The sequence below is a fragment of the Cannabis sativa genome, chromosome 2 (assembly GCF_029168945.1).
Source record: "Cannabis sativa cultivar Pink pepper isolate KNU-18-1 chromosome 2, ASM2916894v1, whole genome shotgun sequence".
Lineage (NCBI taxonomy): Eukaryota > Viridiplantae > Streptophyta > Magnoliopsida > Rosales > Cannabaceae > Cannabis > Cannabis sativa.
Genome location: NC_083602.1, coordinates 63,447,985 through 63,471,305, shown reverse-complemented (window position 1 = coordinate 63,471,305; position 23,321 = coordinate 63,447,985). Strand labels below are relative to the sequence as shown.

General features: G+C 30.5%; 2 protein-coding genes across 2 annotated transcripts; both read right to left on the bottom strand.

The window, feature by feature from the left end:
* Nucleotides 1-9,566: 9,566 nt before the first annotated feature.
* Nucleotides 9,567-10,352, bottom strand: LOC133034438 (uncharacterized). The gene is made up of 2 exons (XM_061109526.1): nucleotides 10,070-10,352; nucleotides 9,567-9,973 (listed from the first exon to the last, which is right to left on the bottom strand). The coding sequence occupies exons 1-2, from the start codon at nucleotides 10,350-10,352 to the stop codon at nucleotides 9,567-9,569; spliced, it is 690 nt and encodes a 229-aa protein (XP_060965509.1).
* Nucleotides 10,353-17,484: 7,132 nt separating this feature from the next.
* LOC115710208 (protein ALP1-like) lies at nucleotides 17,485-22,749 on the bottom strand. The gene is made up of 5 exons (XM_061109525.1): nucleotides 22,569-22,749; nucleotides 22,290-22,369; nucleotides 18,368-18,884; nucleotides 18,038-18,275; nucleotides 17,485-17,954 (listed from the first exon to the last, which is right to left on the bottom strand). Exons 3-5 carry the CDS (start codon nucleotides 18,878-18,880, stop codon nucleotides 17,485-17,487), a joined length of 1,221 nt encoding a protein of 406 aa, XP_060965508.1. The 5' UTR covers nucleotides 18,881-18,884; nucleotides 22,290-22,369; nucleotides 22,569-22,749.
* Between the last annotated feature and the right edge of the window lie 572 nt (nucleotides 22,750-23,321).

Genomic DNA, 23,321 nt, shown 5'->3' with positions numbered 1-23,321 from the left:
TTAATAAATTATGCTCATATAATCATTTTTTTTTTACTAAAATCCCTAATTATAATATAATTTGTTTAATAAGATTATAATCTTATTCAGTATACCGTAAATATTCATATAATCTCATATTTAATAAAATATATTGAATTATACATAATTAGATTTTCAAGATATTACTGTTATCTACGTACGGTAAAAGGGAATAACTGTCATTCCTAAAAATCCTATAAATATGGACAGAACCTACGATATAAGGGATGACCAATTTTGTAAGGAATTGCTCTGAGAGAATAAGTGTAGAAACCCAGTATTTCTTACATTTAATATTGAATATCTTATATTTTGTAAAGATTTACAATTGAAAAATAATATGGACTAGTAGACTATGTAGATTTAACTACAAAATCACGTAAAAATTATCTTGTCTTATTTGTTATTATTACTATTAGTATTATTATTATTATTATTATTTTACTTTAATTTTTTTTGACAAAAAGAAATGCGTCTTACTCATGACCAGACGAATCATCCACCAAAATAGCTTGAAAAGTAGTAGGGACAAGCCCCCCACCATAGCCATGACCTGGGAAGAACAAGCAGCGATCGCAAAATAATTGGCTACCTTGTTTGCAGATCGTTTAACAAAAACATAAGAAATATTGTTAAGATCAAACATTAAAGTACGACAATAAAAAATAACTAAACCAAAATGAGACAATAAAGGAGCCAAACTATATAGAGCATCAATGATGCTTTTACAATTTGACTCAATAATAACTTAATCTAGGCCTCGTTCTTTGATCCATCTTAAAGCCTCCTTCAACACAATTGCCTTCGCCAAAAGAAGAGAGACATGGCCAGGCAATTGTTTGAACCAATGATAAAGGACAACTCCATGATGATAACGACCCAACCCTCCAATCCTAAAATAAAAAGCCCCAGTAGTGACAGAGGCATCTACATTGACTTTAAATATACCAATACTGGGAACCAATCAATGCTCCACTCGAACACAAGGGCTAGAATCCACTGTGTTTGCAAAATTTTTGTGAGCAATCTTCCATTGATTAAAGTAAGACAACGCAGCAGCCACCACCCCATTTGTAGCAAAAATTTTACTTTGCCAAACGAGCCCATTTCTTGCTTTCCAAAAAGACTAATAAATCATCACAACATGACAAACCAAAGTCGTTGGAAATCCTATGACCAGTTGATAAAACCATCTGGAAAAATCTATAGGTGAAAGGTTACAAATAGTCCCATCAACCCGCTGCCAAAATAAAATATGGAGGATTGATTCATGCATACCTTGGCACACTAGGTAAATGAGGACCACATCAACACAGCGACCTTTTAATTGGGTCAGTGTTGGTAAACACCCTTAATATGCCCTCCAATGTAAGTCTTTAACTTTAGGAGGAATTTTGAGTTTCCATAATGCCCTCCAAAGGCCCAAATTATTATCTACTCACCACCTATCATGAAGCACCTGGAAAAGTATAACGCGCCAATATTTTACCTTATTTTACAAAATACTAATTTTGATGCATTAATTAAAAATATTCAAAGTTATTTGGAAATACACAGTGGGTTTTACAATAAATATGTAAAAAGGTGAATGATCATTCATATTAAAAACAAAATAAGTAGTTGAGTGCAAAAAAAACAAATTTGTAACATCCCACTGAGCTCAGATTACTTTACTATAAAAAAAAAAAAAAAAGACAAAACCAAGGCTCCACCGGCGTTCTAGACCGTTTGCTCGTCCATAGCCCCTCGTAGTATACATACCAGAAGTGACGTAACTCATCAAACTTACATTCAATGTTCCCTGTCTATTGCCTGTAGGGGAAAGTAAGGGGGTGAGCTAAAAGCCCAGTAAGGAAATGCTTAACATACAATAACATTCAATACACTAAACATATCTTAAAATTCACAATAATACGATTCTTTATAATATTAACGTATCCAGTCTTAATAATATTATATACCTTAGCTCATAATTGTAATTTAAATAACTCCAGATATGGAAAGCTATATCATATACCATATATTTGTACTAAACGAAACCATTACATATATGTAGGGATCACAACCCTAACATCATACTCATAACACAATCATCCCAATAACATATAATAAATATTTCAATCATATCATGTCTTTACCATAATGTGGCGTATCATAGCCACTCCATACACAACCTGGCTTAACTGGCCCTACAATAACCTGGGCACATTTAGCCCTACCATTGCTATTGAATATAAGGTATCTCTATATTCAACAGCATTGTCGCTGTATCATACCTTACCAAAATAATGTCATACACAAATCAGACAAATATAGGGTAGGGTATCTCTACATTCAATGACCTTATCCCGTATCATACCCCACCATAATAATTTCATACATGACTCAAAAAAATGTAGGGCATGGTATCTCTTGTTATATGATATTGTTATAATATAATGTAGATTAAAATATTAATATGAGATTAATGTTTATGATGTGATTGAGAGTTACATACATCTAATATTCACATAAATTGTAACATAAGAGGTGGAGTTACTCATATTTTGTAACTTCCACATGATCACTAATTAAGTGTGTAAAGAGTGGTTACACAACTTAATTTTTTTGAAATTTAAAACTATAATTCAAATATAGTTGTTGGGGATTGAATTTTGTCATTTATAAACTGTATAAGTGATATAAAATAATGTGGGAATGGTTTGGAGAGTTGTTTGCAAAAGCTAATAAAATTTGGTAACTAGTAACTAGTTACTGTTTTTTTTTCAGCTTTAATTGTTGAACGTTTTTTGCTATAAGGATGACTTTTAACAACTCTCATAACCTCCAAATCACCCATTTAAACCCCATTAAGAAATGGTATCCACCCTTGGGTGTAGGTTATTTGAATTTCAAAATATGTGATCTTAAAACATTATAAATAGAGGTCTTTGGTTCACTTGTGCAAATACAATTTTTGTGAGTTTCTATCAAAGAGAGCACCTTGCTAGAAACTATAAGCATGATAATTCCAGAAAGCTATTTCCATTTCTTTCTTCCCTAAGTGTTTGTGGTAAGGGGAAATAAGCTTTTGGACAAAGGTGTAAAACCTTGTTCAAGTTTTGTGATTCCCTTACTTGACACTTGGTGTTAGTGTTGTTGAGATTGTTCTCACATCTATATATATACTACTATTTATATTGTGTTTTATAATCTTCTCTTCATCTTATTTTCTATACTTAATTATGTGTATATTTTGTCTAGAGTTGTTACATTATTTTATCAATATTATTGTTCTTGTATTTTTCATTTTGAGTTGTATTTTGACATTGGTCTTTCTATTGAAGCACCTATAAATTTCCAACAATCAAAAGCTTACTTTCCTACCTAGCTTCAATGGAAGGTGAGACCATCAAAATGATGAATCAAGACCTAGTGAGGTTGGATATGTTTGATGGATCCAACTTTACTAGGTGGTAAGACAAAGTGAGGTTTCTCTTGACCACACTCAAGATAGCATATATTCTTGAGTCTACTTTGGAGCCTCTACCCGCTCAATCTGAGAAAGACACTCCCGAGATGGTGGAGAAGATAAGGAAGAGAGAGGAGGACAATTTCCTATGTAGAGGTCATATTCTAAATGCCTTGTCTGATAGGCTATATGATCTCTACACTAATACTAATTCCGCGAAGGAGATTTGGAATGCTTTGGAAGCAAAATACAAGGCGGAGGAAGAAGGTACAAGAAAATTTTTAATTTCACAATACTTTGAATTTTCTTTTAGTGATGCTAAAGATCTTCTTCCTCAAATCCATGAGTTACAAATCATTGTGAACAAGTTAAAGGTTCTCAAAATTGAGCTTCCCGAGGCATTCCAAGTTGGTGCAATTGTGGCAAAGTTGCCACCAACTTGGAAGGGCTATAGGAAAAGAATCCTCCGTAAAAATGAGGATTATTCATTGGAAGAGATCCGAAAACATATCCGAATCGAAGAGGAATCGAGATTGAGAGATAAGGGAAGTGTGAAAGAATCTAAAGATGAGGTTTCTAAGGCCAATGCGGTCTCAAACAAGCATCATAAAGGCAACAACAATAATAAAAGTGGTGGAAAATATCTGGGTCCAAGAAAAGACAATAGTCAATTCAAAGAAGTGAGAGGCCATTGTTTTGTGTGTGGAAAATCTAGGCACTACGCAAGAGATTGTAGGCATCGTAAGGATCCAATGAAAAATGAGATTAATACCATAGATGATGAGGAAGTGATTATGGCATAGTCATGCTTATATTGTTTTGTGAGATGATTGTCTATGTATTGACATATTTAAATAATGCTTGTGAAGCTATAAATAAATAAAGTTCATTTCACTTTACTCTATGTGTTTGGTATATCATTTTGAGAATGAGAATTTTGTGTACAACAAATTCACAAATAATTCTATTAGTTTGAGTATATTGCATGTTAATATATATGTGAGATATATAATATATAACATGTATATATTATGAGTAATTTGCGGCAAAATCCTCCCAACTATTAATTTACTTGCAAAAAACCATCCAACCTTATATTTTGGTGGGAAAACCCTCCAAAGTACTGTTCCGTTCACATTTTTAAGGTGTCGTTTGTCCAGCCTCGTTAAGTCCTAATTTTGCCTACGTGGCAATGACATGTCACTAAAAAATTATCCTATGTGGCCATATTTTACAAAATAAAATAAAAACTTTAAGCGTAATTTGCGGCAAAACCCCCAAACTATCAATTTACTTGCAAAAAACCATCCAAAATTGATAGTTGGGGGAGTTTTGCCGCGAATTACCCTTAAATTTTTTATTTTTATTTTAATTTTTATTTTGTAAAATATTGCCACGTAGGATAATTTTTTAGTGACCTGTCATTGCCACGTGGGCAAAATTAGGACTTAACGAGGTTGGATAGACGACACCTTAAAAATGTAAACAGAATAGTACTTTGGAGGGTTTTCCCACCAAAATATGAGGTTGGATGGTTTTTTGCAAGTAAATTGATAGTTAAGGGGGTTTTACCGCAAATTGCTCATATATTATATATGTTGAGCATGTAATACATGATATATATTTGTGATGAGAATATTTATTTATGAAATGCATATATAATATATATATCATACGATGCATACAATAAATATATATATCATGTGAAGATGATATAGATTATGATATATTGATATATATATATATTAAAGTGTATATGTTACATGTATGTGAGATATGTAACATATATAGTTGTGATAAATATTAACATTATGTATGTTATATATGAGATGATAGTATAACGTACATTATTAGCATAAAGTTGTAGGAGTTACAATTTTTTGAATGAAAGTTATAGACATTATTATTGTATAATAATAATAATATATGTGTAACATATCATATTTAATGTACATGATAGTAATAGTGAAAATGTGGGGGTAAGACTCAAATAGTTAATCAAAATTTGTTTGATTGATTATGAGTACAAAGGTTATAAATTTTGACATGGTTGGTGTCAATGATAGTGTAAAGAAAATTATTTCAAGAAGGAAATAAAATAGAGTCATATCTATTAAATGTGTGGAAGTGTGGGGGTGACATCCAATATTTATCAAGTTAATTTAGTAAAAGAATGGATGCCATGTGAAATTTAGGCATGCTTGGTGCCTAAAATTTGAGTAAGACTTAGACATGTTTAGTGTCTAAAGTTAGTGCATAATTTTAATATGCTTGGCATTAAAATTTGTAAGAAATATAGTAAGTGTGAAAATTAATCTTATGTGATTTAATTTTCAAAGCTTAAGTATACTTAAGGAGAAAAGTGGTCATGTAAAAATGGTCACTAATTTCGGCTAGCAAGATTCGTTTGGAATCGAAAAGTGTGTGGTTATAACAAATTGCTTAATCTCCGTACAAGATTAAAGCATGAATTTTTGAGGGATGGGACCTAAACTCCCTTAGAGTTTTACTCATTGATGGTAACCTATCTTAAAACTAGTAAAAATCTAGTCTTAAATTCAATAGATAATAACAAGTCAATAGAGTAAAAAGTAGTACTCAATTTGTCCCATCTATGAAAGAGTACTAATGGAAAAATTTTGAGGGTTAAAACCGAAAGGTGTTTTAATGGAAAGAAGTGTCTAAAGAGAAGTTGTGAGATACTAAATTCCACCTATATGGATTAGAGTGGTGCCGCCTCTTATGAGAATTCAGAGTTATTCTCTAGAGAGTCCATGAAATAGATGTTGCACATGACCATTAACGGTGCACAAGCGAGACAAAATGAGGTCTCAAGTGAATTCTAGCAAAGATGTGTGTATCATCACCGATTTATATTAAAGGAATAGTGGTTCAATGCTACGGCAACCAAAATTTCAATAAACTTTGTGGTAATTACACTAAGGTAAAATTCAAGTTGAAAGACATTTTACTCTATGCATCTAAGCAAGATCTCTTTAAAAGTGTTTGATTTATTCAATAAAAGTGGGGGATATATAATATTTGATTGATTACATAATGTTACAATGGTGTGTCACAAGTTTTAATCTAGTGGGGGAATGTTATATTATATTGTTATAATATAAGGTAGATTAAAATATTAATATGAGATTAATGTATATAATGTGACTGAGAGTTACATACATCTAATATTCACATAAATTGTAACATAAGAGGTGGAGTTACTCATATTTTGTAACTTCCACATAATCACTAATTAAGTGTGTAAAGAGTGGTTACACAACTTAATTTTTTTGAAATTTAAAACTATAATTCAAATATAGTTGTTGGGGATTGAATTTTGTCATTTATAAAATGTATAAGTGATATAAAATAAAGTGGGAATGGTTTGGAATGGTTTGGAGAGTTGTTTGTAAAAGCTGAAAAATTTGGTAACTAGTAACTAGTTACTATTTTTTTTTTCAGCTTTAATTGTTGAACGTTTTGTGCTATAAGGATGACTTTTAACAACTCTTATAACCTCCAAATCATCCATTTAATCCCATTTAGGTAACCACCATTGGATGTAGGTTATTTGAATTTCAAAATATGTGATATTAAAACACTATAAATAGAGGTCTTTGGTTCATTTGTGAAAATACAGTTTTTGTGAGTTTCTATCAAAGAGAGCACCTTGCTAGAAACTATAAGCTTGATAATTCGAGAAAGCTATTTCTATTTCTTTCTTCCCTAAGTGCTTGTGGTAGGGGGACATAAGCTTTTGGACAAAGGTGTAAAACCTTGTTCAAGTTTTGTGATTCCCCTGCTTGACACTTGGTGTTAGTGTCGTTGAGATTGTTCTCACATCTATACATATACTACTATTTATATTGTGTTTTATAATCTTCTCTTCATCTTCTTTTCTATACTTATGTGTATATTTTGTCTAGAGTTGTAACATTATTTTATCAATATTATTGTTCTTGTATTTTTTATTTTGAGTTGTATTTTGACATTGGTCTTTCTATTGAAGCACCTATAAATTTCCAACATCTCTACATTTAACGGTCTTACCCCGTATCATACCCCACCATGGTCCCTCACTTTACCTGAGACGTTAGCATACAACACACAATATATGAATACAACATACAACATATACAAGTCAAAACAACCAGAATCAATATATCAATTCATAAACTCATAGTGTGTCCATACCACACATTCTCAGTACCACATACATATTCATAATAACAAAGCATAAATCATATTCCAATACATAAAGAATTTAAATTTATGAAAATAAACACAAACAAAACTATCTAATTTTCTTACCTCAAATCCCGCTGCTTAAGACTTGTAATCTCGTCACTACTACCTATAACAACACATGGGTCAAGGCCCTAACATTATTCGCACTCTTACAGTGCAGCAGAAATAACACTATTTTTGACTAATAAATACATTAATTCAGTGAAAGTTTCCTTCATAACAATTATAGGAAATTCAATTATCTTTCCAATGATATAAAGATCACTAAAAATGGATTAAAACTGAGGGAGTTATGATAGTTTTACTGAAACTATTTCTGAGAAGGAATATGGAGTAACGAATCACATTAGACATCGGAAATACAAAGTTTTGATACTAAAATATTCAAAATCAGAGAATAATCTCTTCATAAAAGTTTTAGAAAATCGAATTCCCTTTCTAATGACACTAAAATCTTTAAAATAGGAGTTATAACGTAAGAGATATAGATATTATACCGAAACAGTTTTTTAGAAATCCTGAAACAAATAGATTTCGAACTACAGCAATAAAACAATAATTTTGACTTAGAATAATCAATAATTAGTGAATGGTTTCTTCATAAAACATTTAGAAAATTGAATTATCTTTTCAACAGTACTAAGATTGCTAGAATCAGATCATTATTCAGAGAGATATTTGAATTTTACTGAGACAACTTATATAGAAAATATAAAAAAAAAAAACGATTTGCAATAAACAACGTAGAAATACTAATTTTTTACATAGATAAATTTCGATTCAGTAAAACCTTTCTTCATAAGAATTATGGGAAATTCAATAAGATTTCTATAGGCACCAAGATTGCGAGAGTTGGATGAGTATTTAAAGAGATATGACAGTTTTACTGAGACATGTTTCATTCTAAAAAATAAGAAAATGAGACCTACGAATATTCTCCTGTTGTGATCAATAAATAAGTAAATGTAGAGTTTCTTACCTCAAATACATCAAGCTGCTTGGATCGATAGACATAAGATGATGGTGATCAAAGATGAGAGTGAAGAGTGGTATAGACTTGGCTAAGGATGTAACGGAAAGATGACTTGAAAATTTTAGGGTTAGTCTTGCTCAGATGTGTGGGAAGAATATAACCATATAATTTTAGGGTTAATGAAACCTATACTATTCTGACTGTTATTAGGTTTAGTTTTATGAATAATAATAATAATATAATAACAACAATAATATGATAAATTATTAAATAAACAAATATCTAACTTTTAAATTTAAATTGTAAGGTCTCAATCCCGTAACTTTAGGGCTTAGTTTTGACCTAGAAAAATTACGAATTATGATATAGCTATTTCTACAAAATTTATAGATCTTTGAATTATCTTTCCAACACCACTGAATCACCTCAATCGGAGTTATAAAACTCCAGATATGGTCGGTTTAGTAAAATAGTTTCTAAACTTGCAAATTTCTCTAAACTTACGAATTTTCTCACATTAATTAAATAATAATATTATTTAATACTACTTATACAATTAATTAAATCAAATAAATATATCATAAAAAAACATAATGGACTTTCATATCAGGCTTTAATTAAACGATTACCTACTTATGAAAATACCATAATATTTTACTTTCGTAGTTAATACAACTTTAACTCTCTTTAGAAAATTGGTACAACTACTCTAAGCAATAGTCTCTACTCACTAACAATACAAATAAATGAGATAATTATCCTCACACCATTAATATCCCAAAAAAATTAAATACTATTTTAACCTAGATATTACAAAAAGCTTGTAAGCACTCTTCACGAATAAACCCTTGAAGTCTCTTTAAACCAATATCAATGATCCGACCCAAGATTATCATTCAACACAATACTCTTAATTAATTGTTGGTCAAAAGCATTGAACAAATCATCAAGAATTTCATCATCCCACGTCTGGGCCCCTCCCACCATAATCTGATTAACCTTCACCCCCTCCAAACTAGGATGCAAAGAAGTAATCTCGGACTGATCCTCACAAAGAAGCCACGGCCGCCCCAAAATGTTAATAGAAAAACCATCAACAACACGCCGCCTGGAACCATCTTTAAATAACTCTTGAGAAGCAAAAATACTTCTCCAAACATAACTAGGATTTGACCCCAACTCCACAAACAAAAAAGATCCACGAGGATAATACTGCGCTTGAAATATACGGCCAATAAGTGAACCATAATGAGTTAAAAGCAGCCACCCTTGCCTCCCTAACATAGCTAGATTAAAATCATGTAAACTCTAAAACCCCATCTTGCCATTATCGTTATGAATCGCCAGCTTCTTCCACGACAACTAATGAATACCTTGGCCATTACTTCTTGCCCGCCACCAATACTTACACATGATTTTTTCCATTTCAAAATAAAGCTTAGGCGGAAGCAGAAATACACTCATAGCATAACTAGGGAGAAATTTAGCGATAGATTTCAAAAGGACTTCCTTTCTCAACTTAGAGAGCCACATTCTGTCCCAACTTTCCACTCGCTTGTGCATTTTATCTTTGAGGAAACTCAAAGTAACATTCTTATTCATACTCGTAGTATTAGGAAGATCCAAATACAAACTTTGTTCACCTGCAACCTGCATCTCTAAAATTTCCTAAACTTGAGCACGGTTTATCTCCGAGGTATTAGTGCTAAAAAATATAGAAGATTTAGCGATATTCACATGTTGTCCCAAAGCTTGTTCAAACTTTGTCAGGAGCTCCATAATCTTGGTCGCTTCTCTTCCATTGGCTCAATAATAAAGATAACTGTCACCCACAAACAACATATGAGAAACAACAGGAGCTCCCCAAGCCATCTTACACCCATGAAGCTACTTATTTGTTTCGTACTTCCTGATAAGCCCAAAAAAATCTTCAGCACACAATATAAGAAGTTGCAGAGAGAAATGATCTCCTTATTGAATACCATGTGTAGGGATAATAGGACCAATACTTTGACCACCATGGCCAACGAACAGTTGAAACACATCCCATAATCAACTTCACCCAATGCCGATAAAAACCTACTTGGTCAAAATTACTTGAAAAAACTCCCATTTGATACGATCATAGGCTTTGCTCATATCCAGCTTCAAAGTCGTATACCCATCTCGGTCTTGTTTCTTCCGTTTTAAGTAATGAAGGACCTTAAACGAGATTAAATGTTGTCTGAAATTAATCTAACAAGAATAAAATCACTTTACGCATTAGATAACCTTGGAAAGGAATCCCTTAAGACGATTAGTCAAAAATTTCATGATGACCTTACAAAGAACATTACAAAGAGCAATAGGACGAAGATCCCCTATAACAGTCGGATTCTTCTTTTTTAAGAATAAAGACCAAGTTTGTATCATTCAACCCATTTGGCATCACACAAGAGGCAAAAAAATTCCTAACCAATAAAATAACATCCTTACTCACAACAGACCAATAACTGATAAAAAGCCAGAGTCATACCATCACGACCTGGAGATTTTTCAGGATGCATCTAAAACAATGACTCTTTAACCTCTTCATCTAAAACGGCTTTCAACAAGACCAAATTATGATCATCTGTAATATCCAAAGAAATGCAATCAACAATCTCCTACCATTGAATGATAGATGATGAGAAAATGTTGGAAAAATAATCCACCATGACCTCCCAAGCCATGCTCTTAGACAGCCCATTGACACATAGAATTTTTCAGTTGGTGAATTGTATAATTCTTCCATCTAGTCGTGGCCTTAGAGTGAAAATACTTTGTGTTTTGATCTCTATCTTTGAGCCACGATTGCTTCGATCTCTGGCGCTCCTGCTAATCTAGTATTACCGCCAGATTTTTCTTTGCTTTGTTAAACTACTGATAAGAGACCTCATCGCGCCTGTCCTGTAGTTTCTTTATAGCAACCCGAGTGGCAGGAATCCTTGCTTTAAAATTTCCAGTTGTTTCTCCTCTCTGATCCATTAACCTCTGCCTACAAGTAGCAACCTTCACATTAATTGACGGGCCTTGAAGCAAAATCCAAGTGTCTTGCACAATCAATCCACACATTTCCTCCTTAAGCCACACATTTTCAAATCGAGACGTCTTATTTCTCCTGCCGCTAGTCTGAAGCACCGGATCAAGAAAAATAGGCCAATGGTCTGAATGCCCAAAATTAAGATTAAAAAGCTTAGCTGAATAGAACCCAGACATCCAAATTGAGTTAGCAAAGGCCCTATCCAACCTTACTTCCACCCGTCGCCTTGTTCCTCTACACCTCTCCCAAGTGAATTGTTGTCCATGAAGCTCCAACTCATACAAAGCATAGTCTAAAATAACCGATTGAAACCCCTCTAGCAACCACAACGAATAAGGAACTCATCCTCTTTGATACATAACATTATTAAAGTCCCCATTAGACAGTAAGGCAACAAAGATTCATCTTTAAGAGTTCTTAATAAAGACCAAGTGTTGTGCCGAAGTACCTAATTAGCTTGCCCATAAAATTCCGTCAAGCGCCAATCATCTAAACCAACCACACGCACCACAATATCTATATGATGCCAAGAATACCTAATAACCTCTGTCTCATCAGCATTCTTCCACAACATTGCGATATTCCCTGAGTGTCCCACATTATCAACCGAAAATATCCCCTCAAATTCCAAATGACAGCCAAGTTAATTAATGTGATTTGTATCACAAAACGTTTTACATAGAAAAGTAAAGAGGGCTTTCTTTGAGAAACAATCTCATTAAGAAATTGAGTTGTTTATTATTATTATTATTATTATTATTATTATTATTATTATTATTATTATTATTATTTATTCTATAAAAGTAATTCCTTTGATTTCATTTAAAGAATCTTATTGTTGTGAACGAAATTCTATGTTAACAATATTTATATATATATGAAACTTATAACTAAATTCTTAATAAAATAATTTATAATAGTTTCATATAATAAAAATATTTAAATAATAAAAAACTATATATGTTAAATAATAATTGAAACCAATCATTTAATTTAATACAAATATTATTTACGTAAAATTTTGATAAAAATATTCTTAAATTAAAGAATAATTAATATTTTTACCTCTAAATTTTTTACACAACCAAATTGTATCCCTTATGATATATGACTTATAGGTGATATCCCTTTAAATATAATTTTTAGAGTAACATTGTCTTTCTATCACACTCTATTTAATTTTATCATGAAATCAATGACGCAATAAATGAGTGTTAGTAAATGTAGGCAAATTAAATACCTTCCACTTTTTTTATGTTAATGAATACTAGAATTAAAAAAAAAAAAAAAAAAAAAAAAAAAACTTAATATAATAATTCATATTTTCAGTTTTTATTTTTTAATCATTACTGTAAAAAACGTAAAAGATATTTAATTTTATTTATTTATCAATTACTATCCACCGAGTCACTCATTTCATGATAAAATTAAATAAACTATGATGAAATGACTACATTGCCATAAAAATTATATTTTAAGGAGTATTATTTACAAGTTATATATTCTAAGCGGTACAAGTTGGTAGTGTAAAAAATTTAAGGGACAAAAATACTAATTATTTTTTAAAAAAGATATAAAATTCTAGCATCATATTTTTAATAATTTAAAGAGAATGTATAATTCTAGCACCATATTTTTTTTAAGAATCAATTGTATATCTGTTATTTAATTAATATCATTTTAAATCTTAAAAGAGTTTATGCAAGGTTAAATTTAAACTTATATATTTTTACTATCTATTCTATATAATAAAGTGTGCTTATATAACTGAATTTTTCGTTTATGAGAAATTCATGGTGATTTTTTATTTATATATAATAAAATAATAAATATTATTTATATATAATAAAATAATAAAATAAAAATAAAATAAATCCCATTAGAAATTGTATATATAATTTAATTGTATTTTATATAATTGGGATCTAGAGTTTCGTTTATTAAGTATTATTTCTATATGGTATACTGTTTAGAAATTAGTTTGTATAATGTCGTTTTCTTCTGAAGGTGCAGTGGAAGTGGGATTAGCACAGCTTTTCTATATGGTATACTGTTTAGAAATTGGTTTGTACTCGTCTTGTAGAGAACCCGTCGGGTCGGGAGGTCAGCGTTGACCGACCCGAAATCGATAATCGGGTCGAGCCAGCGTTGTTGTTGTGAGAGAGGGAAAGTGTTGAAGAATAAAGTGGCGATGGCGATGCCAATGAGAAGGAAAATGAGTTGTTGTTGTTGCTACGGTGAATAAGCTCTGAATTCATTTTTATTAATTGTTTGGTCTTTTCCAGTTTTTGGGAATTGATCAAAAAAATTTCTGGGGAAAATTGGAAATGGTGAGGATTTAATTTTGTATGATTGATTGAGTTAATAAAATGAAATAGTAGAGAGAGAGAGATTGAGTGTTGTGTTGTGCGTAGAAATTAGAAAAGTGAGGAGTTTGATGCATGAAATATGGCTATATAATCGCTTTAATTTGCTGCCACATCTTCTCTTTCAAATATTTATTTAACGAATATTTTTAAATTATTGACAAATATTACTTAATATTTACTATATCAATACGATTGGATTTTTGAATCATTAAATCTAAAAAATAAGATTGGGTTTTTACTGTTGTACATTTATTACATCAATACGACTGGGTTTATGCTAATACATTTTTTTTATTTCTTTACAAAGTTGTAGCTTCAAACCAGTATATTTGACGATGTGGGGACATAAAGTCTACGATGAATGCTTACAAATAGCAGAAGTAATCGAAGACAGACCCATAATATTGGGATCAAAACTAATTGTTCAAACGAAGAGAGGTTATTGCATTAATTAAACTACTGATATTTGAAAGCGAAAATTCAAAAATTCAATTAACACATACATTTTGATTTAGGGCTGTCTCTATCGTCAAGTGACACAAGTACCTTCAAAATCAATCCTCAACTCCCCGAGGCAGAAGCACAGAAGGAATGATAATACTCATAAAATTAAATACACATACTACTATAGCTACACATTTTACAAAAAAAATTAAATTTTTGTAGACTATATTTATAATAATTATCATACTTACTCTATTTTAAGGGTGGAGAGTAACGAAACAGAAATTAAAAACGCAATAGCAAACTGCTTGACATATGAATCTTCTCCAAAATCTTTTGTTGGATTACACGAAATAGTGACTAACATCCAAATTGCTGAGTTGACGAAAATTCTGCAACTGAATGAGGTAAAAACTACTACAATATTTACTTTATAAAACTTTTGTTTCAATATCTTACTATTATTAACACCATTTGATTTGGATGTAGAAAAAATATTTTTGGATTGAGGCGGCAATAAAAATAACTGATACTCTCCAGAATTTTTATTACATGTCATGTGACGGATAATATAAGAAAATAGATTTATACAATCGCGGTGAAAAAATTATATGTGACAAGCCAACATGCGGCCAAGAAGGATTTCCTATACCACGGTATATTACAAAAAACTTATGATGTTATTGAAATTAAGTTAAAATTAAAAAAGATACTAACAATCTTATTATGCATTTTACAGTGCTATAGCATATGTTGAACTTGATGACAATACAAAGAACCTATCTGCTGTAATGTTCGCAGATATTGTGAAAAAAAATATTTTCGTGTACTGCTGCCAAACTAATGAAATATACTGCAGATGTGTAGTTTTTAAAAAATAAAATAGTTTTACATGCCTTTCATAAGTTGATTTTTTAATTAAATAAATTATGCACACCATGTCTAATCATCTTAAATGAAAATACATCACTGTTTGTAGGAACACCGCCGCTTTGTCGACACTACCATATTCAATTTATCATCAAAGAAAAAATGGACAATCCAGATATATGCGGACCCGGCTAGAATGAAAAGTGTAAAATACAAAAATTATACTATTGTCTCTATCGAAGCAAATGAAGATTGACATCCACTAATGACTATCATTAGTTTTCTTATCTACAATTTTTAGACTAATGTTATCTTCAATTATCAACAATTTAGAGATTGATTATTAATTTTCTTTTTATCTTTCACCCATTTAAGTAATGTTTCTTTAAGTATTGGAACATTATTTTTTAGTTTATTTTTGGATTAACTTAAGAACATATTTAAACATTAAGCTTTCTTAAATACTAATATATTTCATTCGATATTCACATTTTTAATTGACAACATTATAAACTATAATATTTAGATACACATAATAATAATCTCACTTAATAACTAATAATATTTTTTCTTTAATTTTTAATCGTATCACTTTCAAATAACATTAAAAAATCTAGCATAAAATTTAGTATACGTGCCTCGCACGTAGCATTTTGCTAGTCTATCTATATATATAAAGGAGAGACATGGGGCGGTGATGTGACACTCTATAATCTTTCTATTCAATCTTATTTATTCTCTCCTTAATTATCTCATTTTTTAATTTTTTATTAATTTTATAAATCTATTATCACACGTTCTTAGCTTTTTGACTTTATTTTTATTTATTTTTTTAATATTTTATTAATTAAAAAATTAATTAACATTAAAAAAATATATGTCTAAGATATTTGGCATGAACGTGTATATATGACTATTTTTTAATTTATAAATTTTTCCTAGCTATATAAATTTTAAAAACAAAATACGCTAAACATAATTATAAATAACTTAAAATTATATTTTTATCAATCTTATTTTTTTCACTCTCTCGGCCTATCTCCTTCTTCTTCTATTAATATCTTTATTTTTTATCTTTTGAGATTGTGGTTAGCAATTTTTGCAAATCTACCAAGAATATACATACATCTACTCAGAGAAAGAATGATCAACAAAAGGAAAGAGTTGGTTTGGCATTCTTTTTAATATCACTCCTTTTTATTCTTTTACATTATCTTTATGCTATGTTATTTCATCTTATATGTTTTTTTTATTTTTATGTAGCAACAAGTACTCAATAATAATATAAATAATTAGATATATGTACCAAATCTTTACACCACTGAAAATTACTAATTATTTTTTGTATATTAGTGGAAGTTTTATTCACAGATAAATTGTTGATGGTATAAATGTGCAATTTTATTGAGATCAAAATAAAATTATTCTCCATATCTAATATGTATGAGGATATGTAGGTTGGAGAGGTCAATTCTCATAGTTTTTTTCAAAGAAAAAAATATCATTTAAATTTATTTTGGTGGCGTTTGGTAACACTTTTGTTTTTTAATTTTAAAAACAGAAAAATAAAAGTAGTTTTTTTGTTTTTAAAATTTTGTTTTTAAAAAACAAAAATGTGTTCTATAACTACTTTTGTTTTTAAATTTTAAAAACAGAAAACAAAAGTGTGTTCTGTAACCACTTTTGTTTACCACTTTTGTTTTATAATTTTAAAAACAGAAAACAAAAGTGTGTTCTGTAACTATTTTTATTTTTCAATTTTAAAAACAAAAAACATAAATTTTGATTTTTTTTCTTTTTTTAAATAAAAAATTATGAATATCATTTATTTTTATTTTTAAACAAATATATAAAAATCATAAAAAAAATCAAATAAAAAATACTCATTAACATTTTAAAAAATTCAAGTAATTTAAAATCACGAAACACATTATCTATAACACAAAACCGACAAATTCATAATAAAATATGAACTAATAATAGTCTAATCTTGAAGAAAACTATTAAAAAAGTTCTAATTGTTAATAATCTTCACTCATTATCTTCATCGTCGATTTGCTCTCCATATATGATCAGCGATTTCATCACGGACATTAGCCATTTCACGAAGTTGATCTCTTGAAATGCTAAACTCAACACTATCATTCAAAGTTTCGTGAGTGCTTTGTATAGTAGCATCTTGTACTTCAGGAATGTCTTCGTCTCCATCAAAATATACGTCTTTTTCTGCATTTGTCCTTATAAAATTATGAATTCCACAACAAGCAATCACAATGTACTTTTGTATTTTTAGATCATAGGAAGGCATTTGCTTTAAAATAGGAAAGCGAGCCTTCAATACGCCAAAGCACCGCTCGATGACATTTCTCAAAGACGAATGTCGATAATTGAACAACTCCCTTTTTCCTGAAGGATTACGATCTGCATATTGATTCAAATGATATCTTTCTCCTCGATATGGGGAAAGAAAACCAGGCATGTTTGTATATCCAGAATCAACAAGATAATATTTTCCTAAACAATGTTAATTGATATTAATTTTTCATATTAATATTAATTCAAAATAATGTCAATAAACATAATAAGTTTGATAACACTTACCATTGGGTGGAGAGTTTGGGAATTCATAATGCGGGTTTTGTGGCACATTCGAAAGAATTCGTGCATCATTAGGCGATCCTTCCCATCCGCTACAACATATGTGAACTTCATGTCAAATGAACATATACACATGACGTTTTGAGTTGTATCCACCTTCCGACCTCGATATGGTATTTGTTCATTAATGGGAACATGAGCAGAGATATGGGTCCCATCTATAGCTCCTACACAATTCTGAAAATAAAAAACAAATTAATGGCTTTTGTTCTTTCTTTATTTATTAAATTTTAAAATAATAATAAAAGAGATAGTATAAATTTTTTTACCTTGAAAAATGGATAATATTTTGGATTGAATCGAATTTCTGAAGGAACTACATCAAACAAAGGTGGAGTAATTAACTCTTTGGATAAACGACATACCGCCTTCAAAACTTTCCTAAAGTATTCAGATGTAGTTGAGGTGGAGTGTTGAAATCGTTCAGCAACTACACGATGTCGTTCATTATGTCCAATGACAAATAAGAACATAGCAACTTGTTCCTCAACAGAAAGATAGCGAGAGTTCTTCAATAATTTTTTTTCTTTTAGAACACCACAAAATAGTTTGAAGACGTCCTTATCCATTCTGAATAAATCATAACACCTACTATCGTGACCATGCAACACTTCCATTACATACTCATGTCCTGAAAGGGCCGAATTTCTACACGGTTCCTTAGTTAGATATAATTGATTGTACTCCACGCAAGCAAACAAAATTAATAACTCTCCAAACTCATCGTCTGAATCGTCAAGAAGTAGATTATTTTTGTTGAATGGTGCCCCAATGGTAGACATTATCCTAGAGACATTTAAAGACAAAATATATAATAAAAAATAATAATAACATTGTAGATAAAAGTAGATAGCTAAAGTAAATTACTAACAAGTCATGCTTATAAACAAAGTCATGCTTACAAACAAAGTCATACAAACAAAGTCATACAAACAAAGTCATGCTTACAAATAAAGTCATAGAAACAAAGTCATGCTTACAAACAAAGTCATACAAACAAAGTCATGCTTACAAACAAAGTCATGCTTACAAACAAAGTCATACAAACTAAGTCATTCATAAATCCCAACAATTATAAAGTGTAAATGTTAAACAAAGTGAAAAAATCACTTCAAATAGTTCAACCAATCAATTCTTCTATGTTCTGGCATCTTTAGAAACAATGCTCTAGACACCTCGCTCTCAAATTTCTCAATAGCCTTTGCATATACTTCTCCACTAATTCCATCAATTTGATTGAGAGCTTCGATACACTCATCCAATAAGTGATGTTTTGTCGATGTCATTGAGTTCTCATACACTTCCATCTTTCGCTTTGCGGTTTCATTATACACTGTTAATGTTTCTGCTAATGCGAGTGAGAACTTTGCCTTTTTTGCCGATCGAGAACTCGTAGTGGAAGTTGATTTACCTCTTCTTTTGCTACCATCCTCATCAAAACTACTTTCTTGATTCCTAATAGATGGACTCTTTGACATAGCATCATCATCATCATTATCAAGATTTATGGAAGGACTCCGAGTTGAAGGATGAGCATTGGAACCAGTTGCAGTGGTATCACCAAAAATAACGCATAACTTTCCATAAAGTACACAACCTTTTTTTCTAAATTTTTTAGCTCACTTGTTAACCTACATAAAATAAAATAATAATGATAAATATACCAACACTTATTAAAAATCAAGCAATAAGTTTTCATTTGAAAATATTTTTTACCCAAATAAGTCTATCCCACACTTCATCTGGCGCAGTAACTTGTCCGGTCAACACTGCCCTTAAATCCTATGCCAGTCTCTTTCAGTAAAGACTTGAAATCCTTGTGCCTTTGTCTTAACAGATTGTATTTGTTCCTTAATTGTGTATCAGTGTAACTTCTCTTCGCTTGTGCATAAAGCTCCTCCTTTATACGCTTCCATGATTGCTTTGTAAAGGTTGTAGTATTCTTTATTTCCACTTAAAACTTCTTCTTCCATAAGTTCAATAAAAATTTCTTCATGTTTTTCAGGCCAAACAGAAGCTTCGCTATTATCAATAATAACCACCTCACTATCTGTTCCTGTCATCTATTCAATCTACATGTAATTATAAAACTAATTCTAAAACTTATGTAAAAAAACCAATAAAATTAATTTAAAAAATTACAAACTATTGCAAACTAATGAAGCATAACAAGTGTTGGCAACAAGTGTTGGATATCAATATATAAAGCTCACTAACACATTCAAGCATAAACTAATCCAATCCAATCTCATTCCAACAAAGTAACAATAAAATATAATAATGCGAATTCCCAGTACATATAATAGTGTGTGATACTTTTCATACATACCCCTAGTGATATCAACTTGTTTTCAATGTTTTGACAGTGATAAACATCTGACTAAGACATGTTAACTACTAAGGCTTCAATATTCACAAATTATTATGTTAATTGATAAAATGAGGTTAAGATGGAGAAGTAGATGAAACCCATCTCAAAAAAGGAAATTCTTAAATCAAAGAACACTGTTCACTGAAGTAAGCAAGTGAGAATTACAGTTAAACCCAAAAGTTACTGGTTTAAACACACACACACATATACACATGGTTTTGGGGTATTTCATAATTTTCTGAATATTTTATTTGTTGGAACGAAGAACCAGAACATGCATGGCAAAATATCAAAACACAACATGTGAAAAAAACCCAGAAAGCCATTGTTACAGTTGTTACCTGGGTAAGTAAGTAAAGTGTAAGATGAAAATACAAACATAATCAACTTATGTGCTGATTAAAAACAGAGGTGGAGCATAGAAAAGTGTTCATATCATAACGTTTAGATAATTAAAGTCAAAAAGAAAAGAAAACTAGCCTAAACTGGTGGAAGGAAGCATTGAGTGTTAACTTGTCATAGGATTGGGGAGTGGAATTAACGCTAGGCACATGAAAAGAAGACACATGAATTACACTAAGGTAAAAACAAAACAAAGGTAATAAGCACTTGATGATATATATATTTAATAAATAATATACATTATTAATTAGTGTAGAGATCTAAGTAAAGCTAGGCACATGTATGTTTGTAAGATCTTTTTACAAAACCGCACACTGAAAGTTTTTATCTGATGAGCTAGCTTTATACCTGCAAAATGTGCCTAACTAATGAACCGCAGCAGCCAGTAGTAATTACAATCACACAGCATTAAAGGGCAAGCAACAGTACTAATAGAACAATTATAAACAAACAAAGAATTAACTTTAATTTACTCTTTCCAACACCTGCAATACCAACACCTACAAGCTTTTGAATAATTTACTCTTTCCAAATATATGAAAACTACAATACTCTAGTCCTTAAACGAAATAGAGGCAAGAGTCTGAAATAGAAAAAATAGGCTATTTGGACCTATGGGCATTTAAGGACAGACCAAATGCAATGTAAAATTTAAGCAAAATATCCACATGAAAATCACATGCAGAAATGAAAGGACTCCAGATAGAAAAGATTAAAACCACACAAACACTACAGATTTTTTAATTTATTGGGACATGGAATGGCCACAAACAACCCATTATGCACATTACTCACCCACACTAGAGGTCCCATCATAGCACATGGAGCATGAACCCCCCACAGCGATGGTGGCTCGCCACATCTCTAATCACATTGCCTATAAATGGTACCACCAACAATGGTGGAGCCTTAATAAAATATACATATTACTAAACTAGACACAATTATATGCAATTCCCTTTTTATTATTCTACATGAGGATCAATTAGTAGGGGGACAAGACACACCACTTCACTCATTTTTTAGATGCATTTGCAAATGGACCGTCTCTTTCTTCTGATTTGCTTCCATATTTTTATTTATTTATTTATTTATTATTATAATTTTGGAAGGAAAATAACATCTCACTAATTTGTTAAAATGGTGGAGCCAAGTCCACATACATGTCCAAAACATTTCATTACAAATCTTATAAGAAATTTCAGTAGTAAAGAAGCCCATATGATAACCTAACAGTAAAACAATCTAATCTCAGACATACAGTAAGATGTATTCTGAAGATATAGAACCAAACAATGGTTACACAAGCACCAGAGAGATTATCAAAAAAAAAAAAAAAAAAAAGCACCAGAGAGAAATAAATCAAAGAGACTACTAGAATCAAAGATCAGAGAACCAGAGAGAGAGAGAGAAGAAACCTGTGATGTCAAGAGGAGGAAGATGAAGCAGGTGCCGAGAACCCAGCAAAGTGCCTGAAGTGGGTACTTCAATCTTCTGCCTGTAATAGCAAAAAAAATATTTCTCTCTAAGAAACAACTTTCATTGTCATTCTTTTCTCATTTTTCATTTTCGGATCTGAGAATGAAGGAATAAACAAAAAAAAATTTGAGAAATAAGGAGAGAGAGAGAGAGAGGCGAGATCTATAGAGAGAAAGGAACATAGAGCCAAATAAATATACACTGAGGAAGAGATTTACCTTTCAAGCCATGGAAATGAAGCTCTCCTCTGATGAAGGTGACTGTAACGAGAGAGAGAGAGAGAGAGAGAGAGAGAGAGAGAGAGAGAGAGAGAAAACCAAGATAAAAGTGTTTTTAAAAATTTTTAAAATCATGTAAAAACTGTTTTTAAAATTCAATCAAATCTGTTTTTTAATTTTAAAAATAAAAAGTAAAACTAAGTTACCAAACACAATTTTTATTGGTGTTTTCAAAATTTTAATTTTAAAAACAAAAAACTATTTTTAAAATGGTTACCAAACATACCCTTTGTAATTCCATTTAATTGCATCACTATCATACTATATTTGTCATCGTATATACTTTTTTGAGTTTTGATCCTTTATAGTTTAGGATTAACTAAAATTAAATTGGTTATTTTATGAACACATCTAAAGCGAATAAAAAAGTAATCAGTGATAAGAAACTAATCTCCCAACTATATATTTCATTAGTATAGAAAATTTATTTAGTAATTAAACTCTTATATAATTTTCTCAAGTACATACTGATTTTTTTTTCTTTTTAGTAATTTAACGTTGTTTGATATTCTTGTGTCAATTATTTTTTTATTTTATTTAGACTATTCATGCTATAATTATCAACTTTAAGAAAATATCTCTTGACAATGAATAATCTTTGTTTTTCTTAATTGGTGTTGTAAATTTTAGACTATTCATGCCACTATTATTATTAACTTTTAAAAAAAAACTCTTAATAATAAATGGTTTTTA

Coding starts and splice junctions, on each gene's coding strand:
- LOC133034438 (XM_061109526.1), bottom strand. CDS start 10,352: ATGCAGGTTGCAGGTGAACAAAGTTTGTATTTGGATCTTCCTAATACT. Junction 9,974..10,069: donor GGCAAGAAGTAATGGCCAAG/GTATTCATTAGT, acceptor TAGCTATGTTAG/GGAGGCAAGGGTGGCTGCTT.
- LOC115710208 (XM_061109525.1), bottom strand. CDS start 18,880: ATGTCTACCATTGGGGCACCATTCAACAAAAATAATCTACTTCTTGAC. Junction 18,276..18,367: donor AATATTATCCATTTTTCAAG/GTAAAAAAATTT, acceptor TTTTATTTTCAG/AATTGTGTAGGAGCTATAGA. Junction 17,955..18,037: donor AACTCTCCACCCAATGGTAA/GTGTTATCAAAC, acceptor AACATTGTTTAG/GAAAATATTATCTTGTTGAT.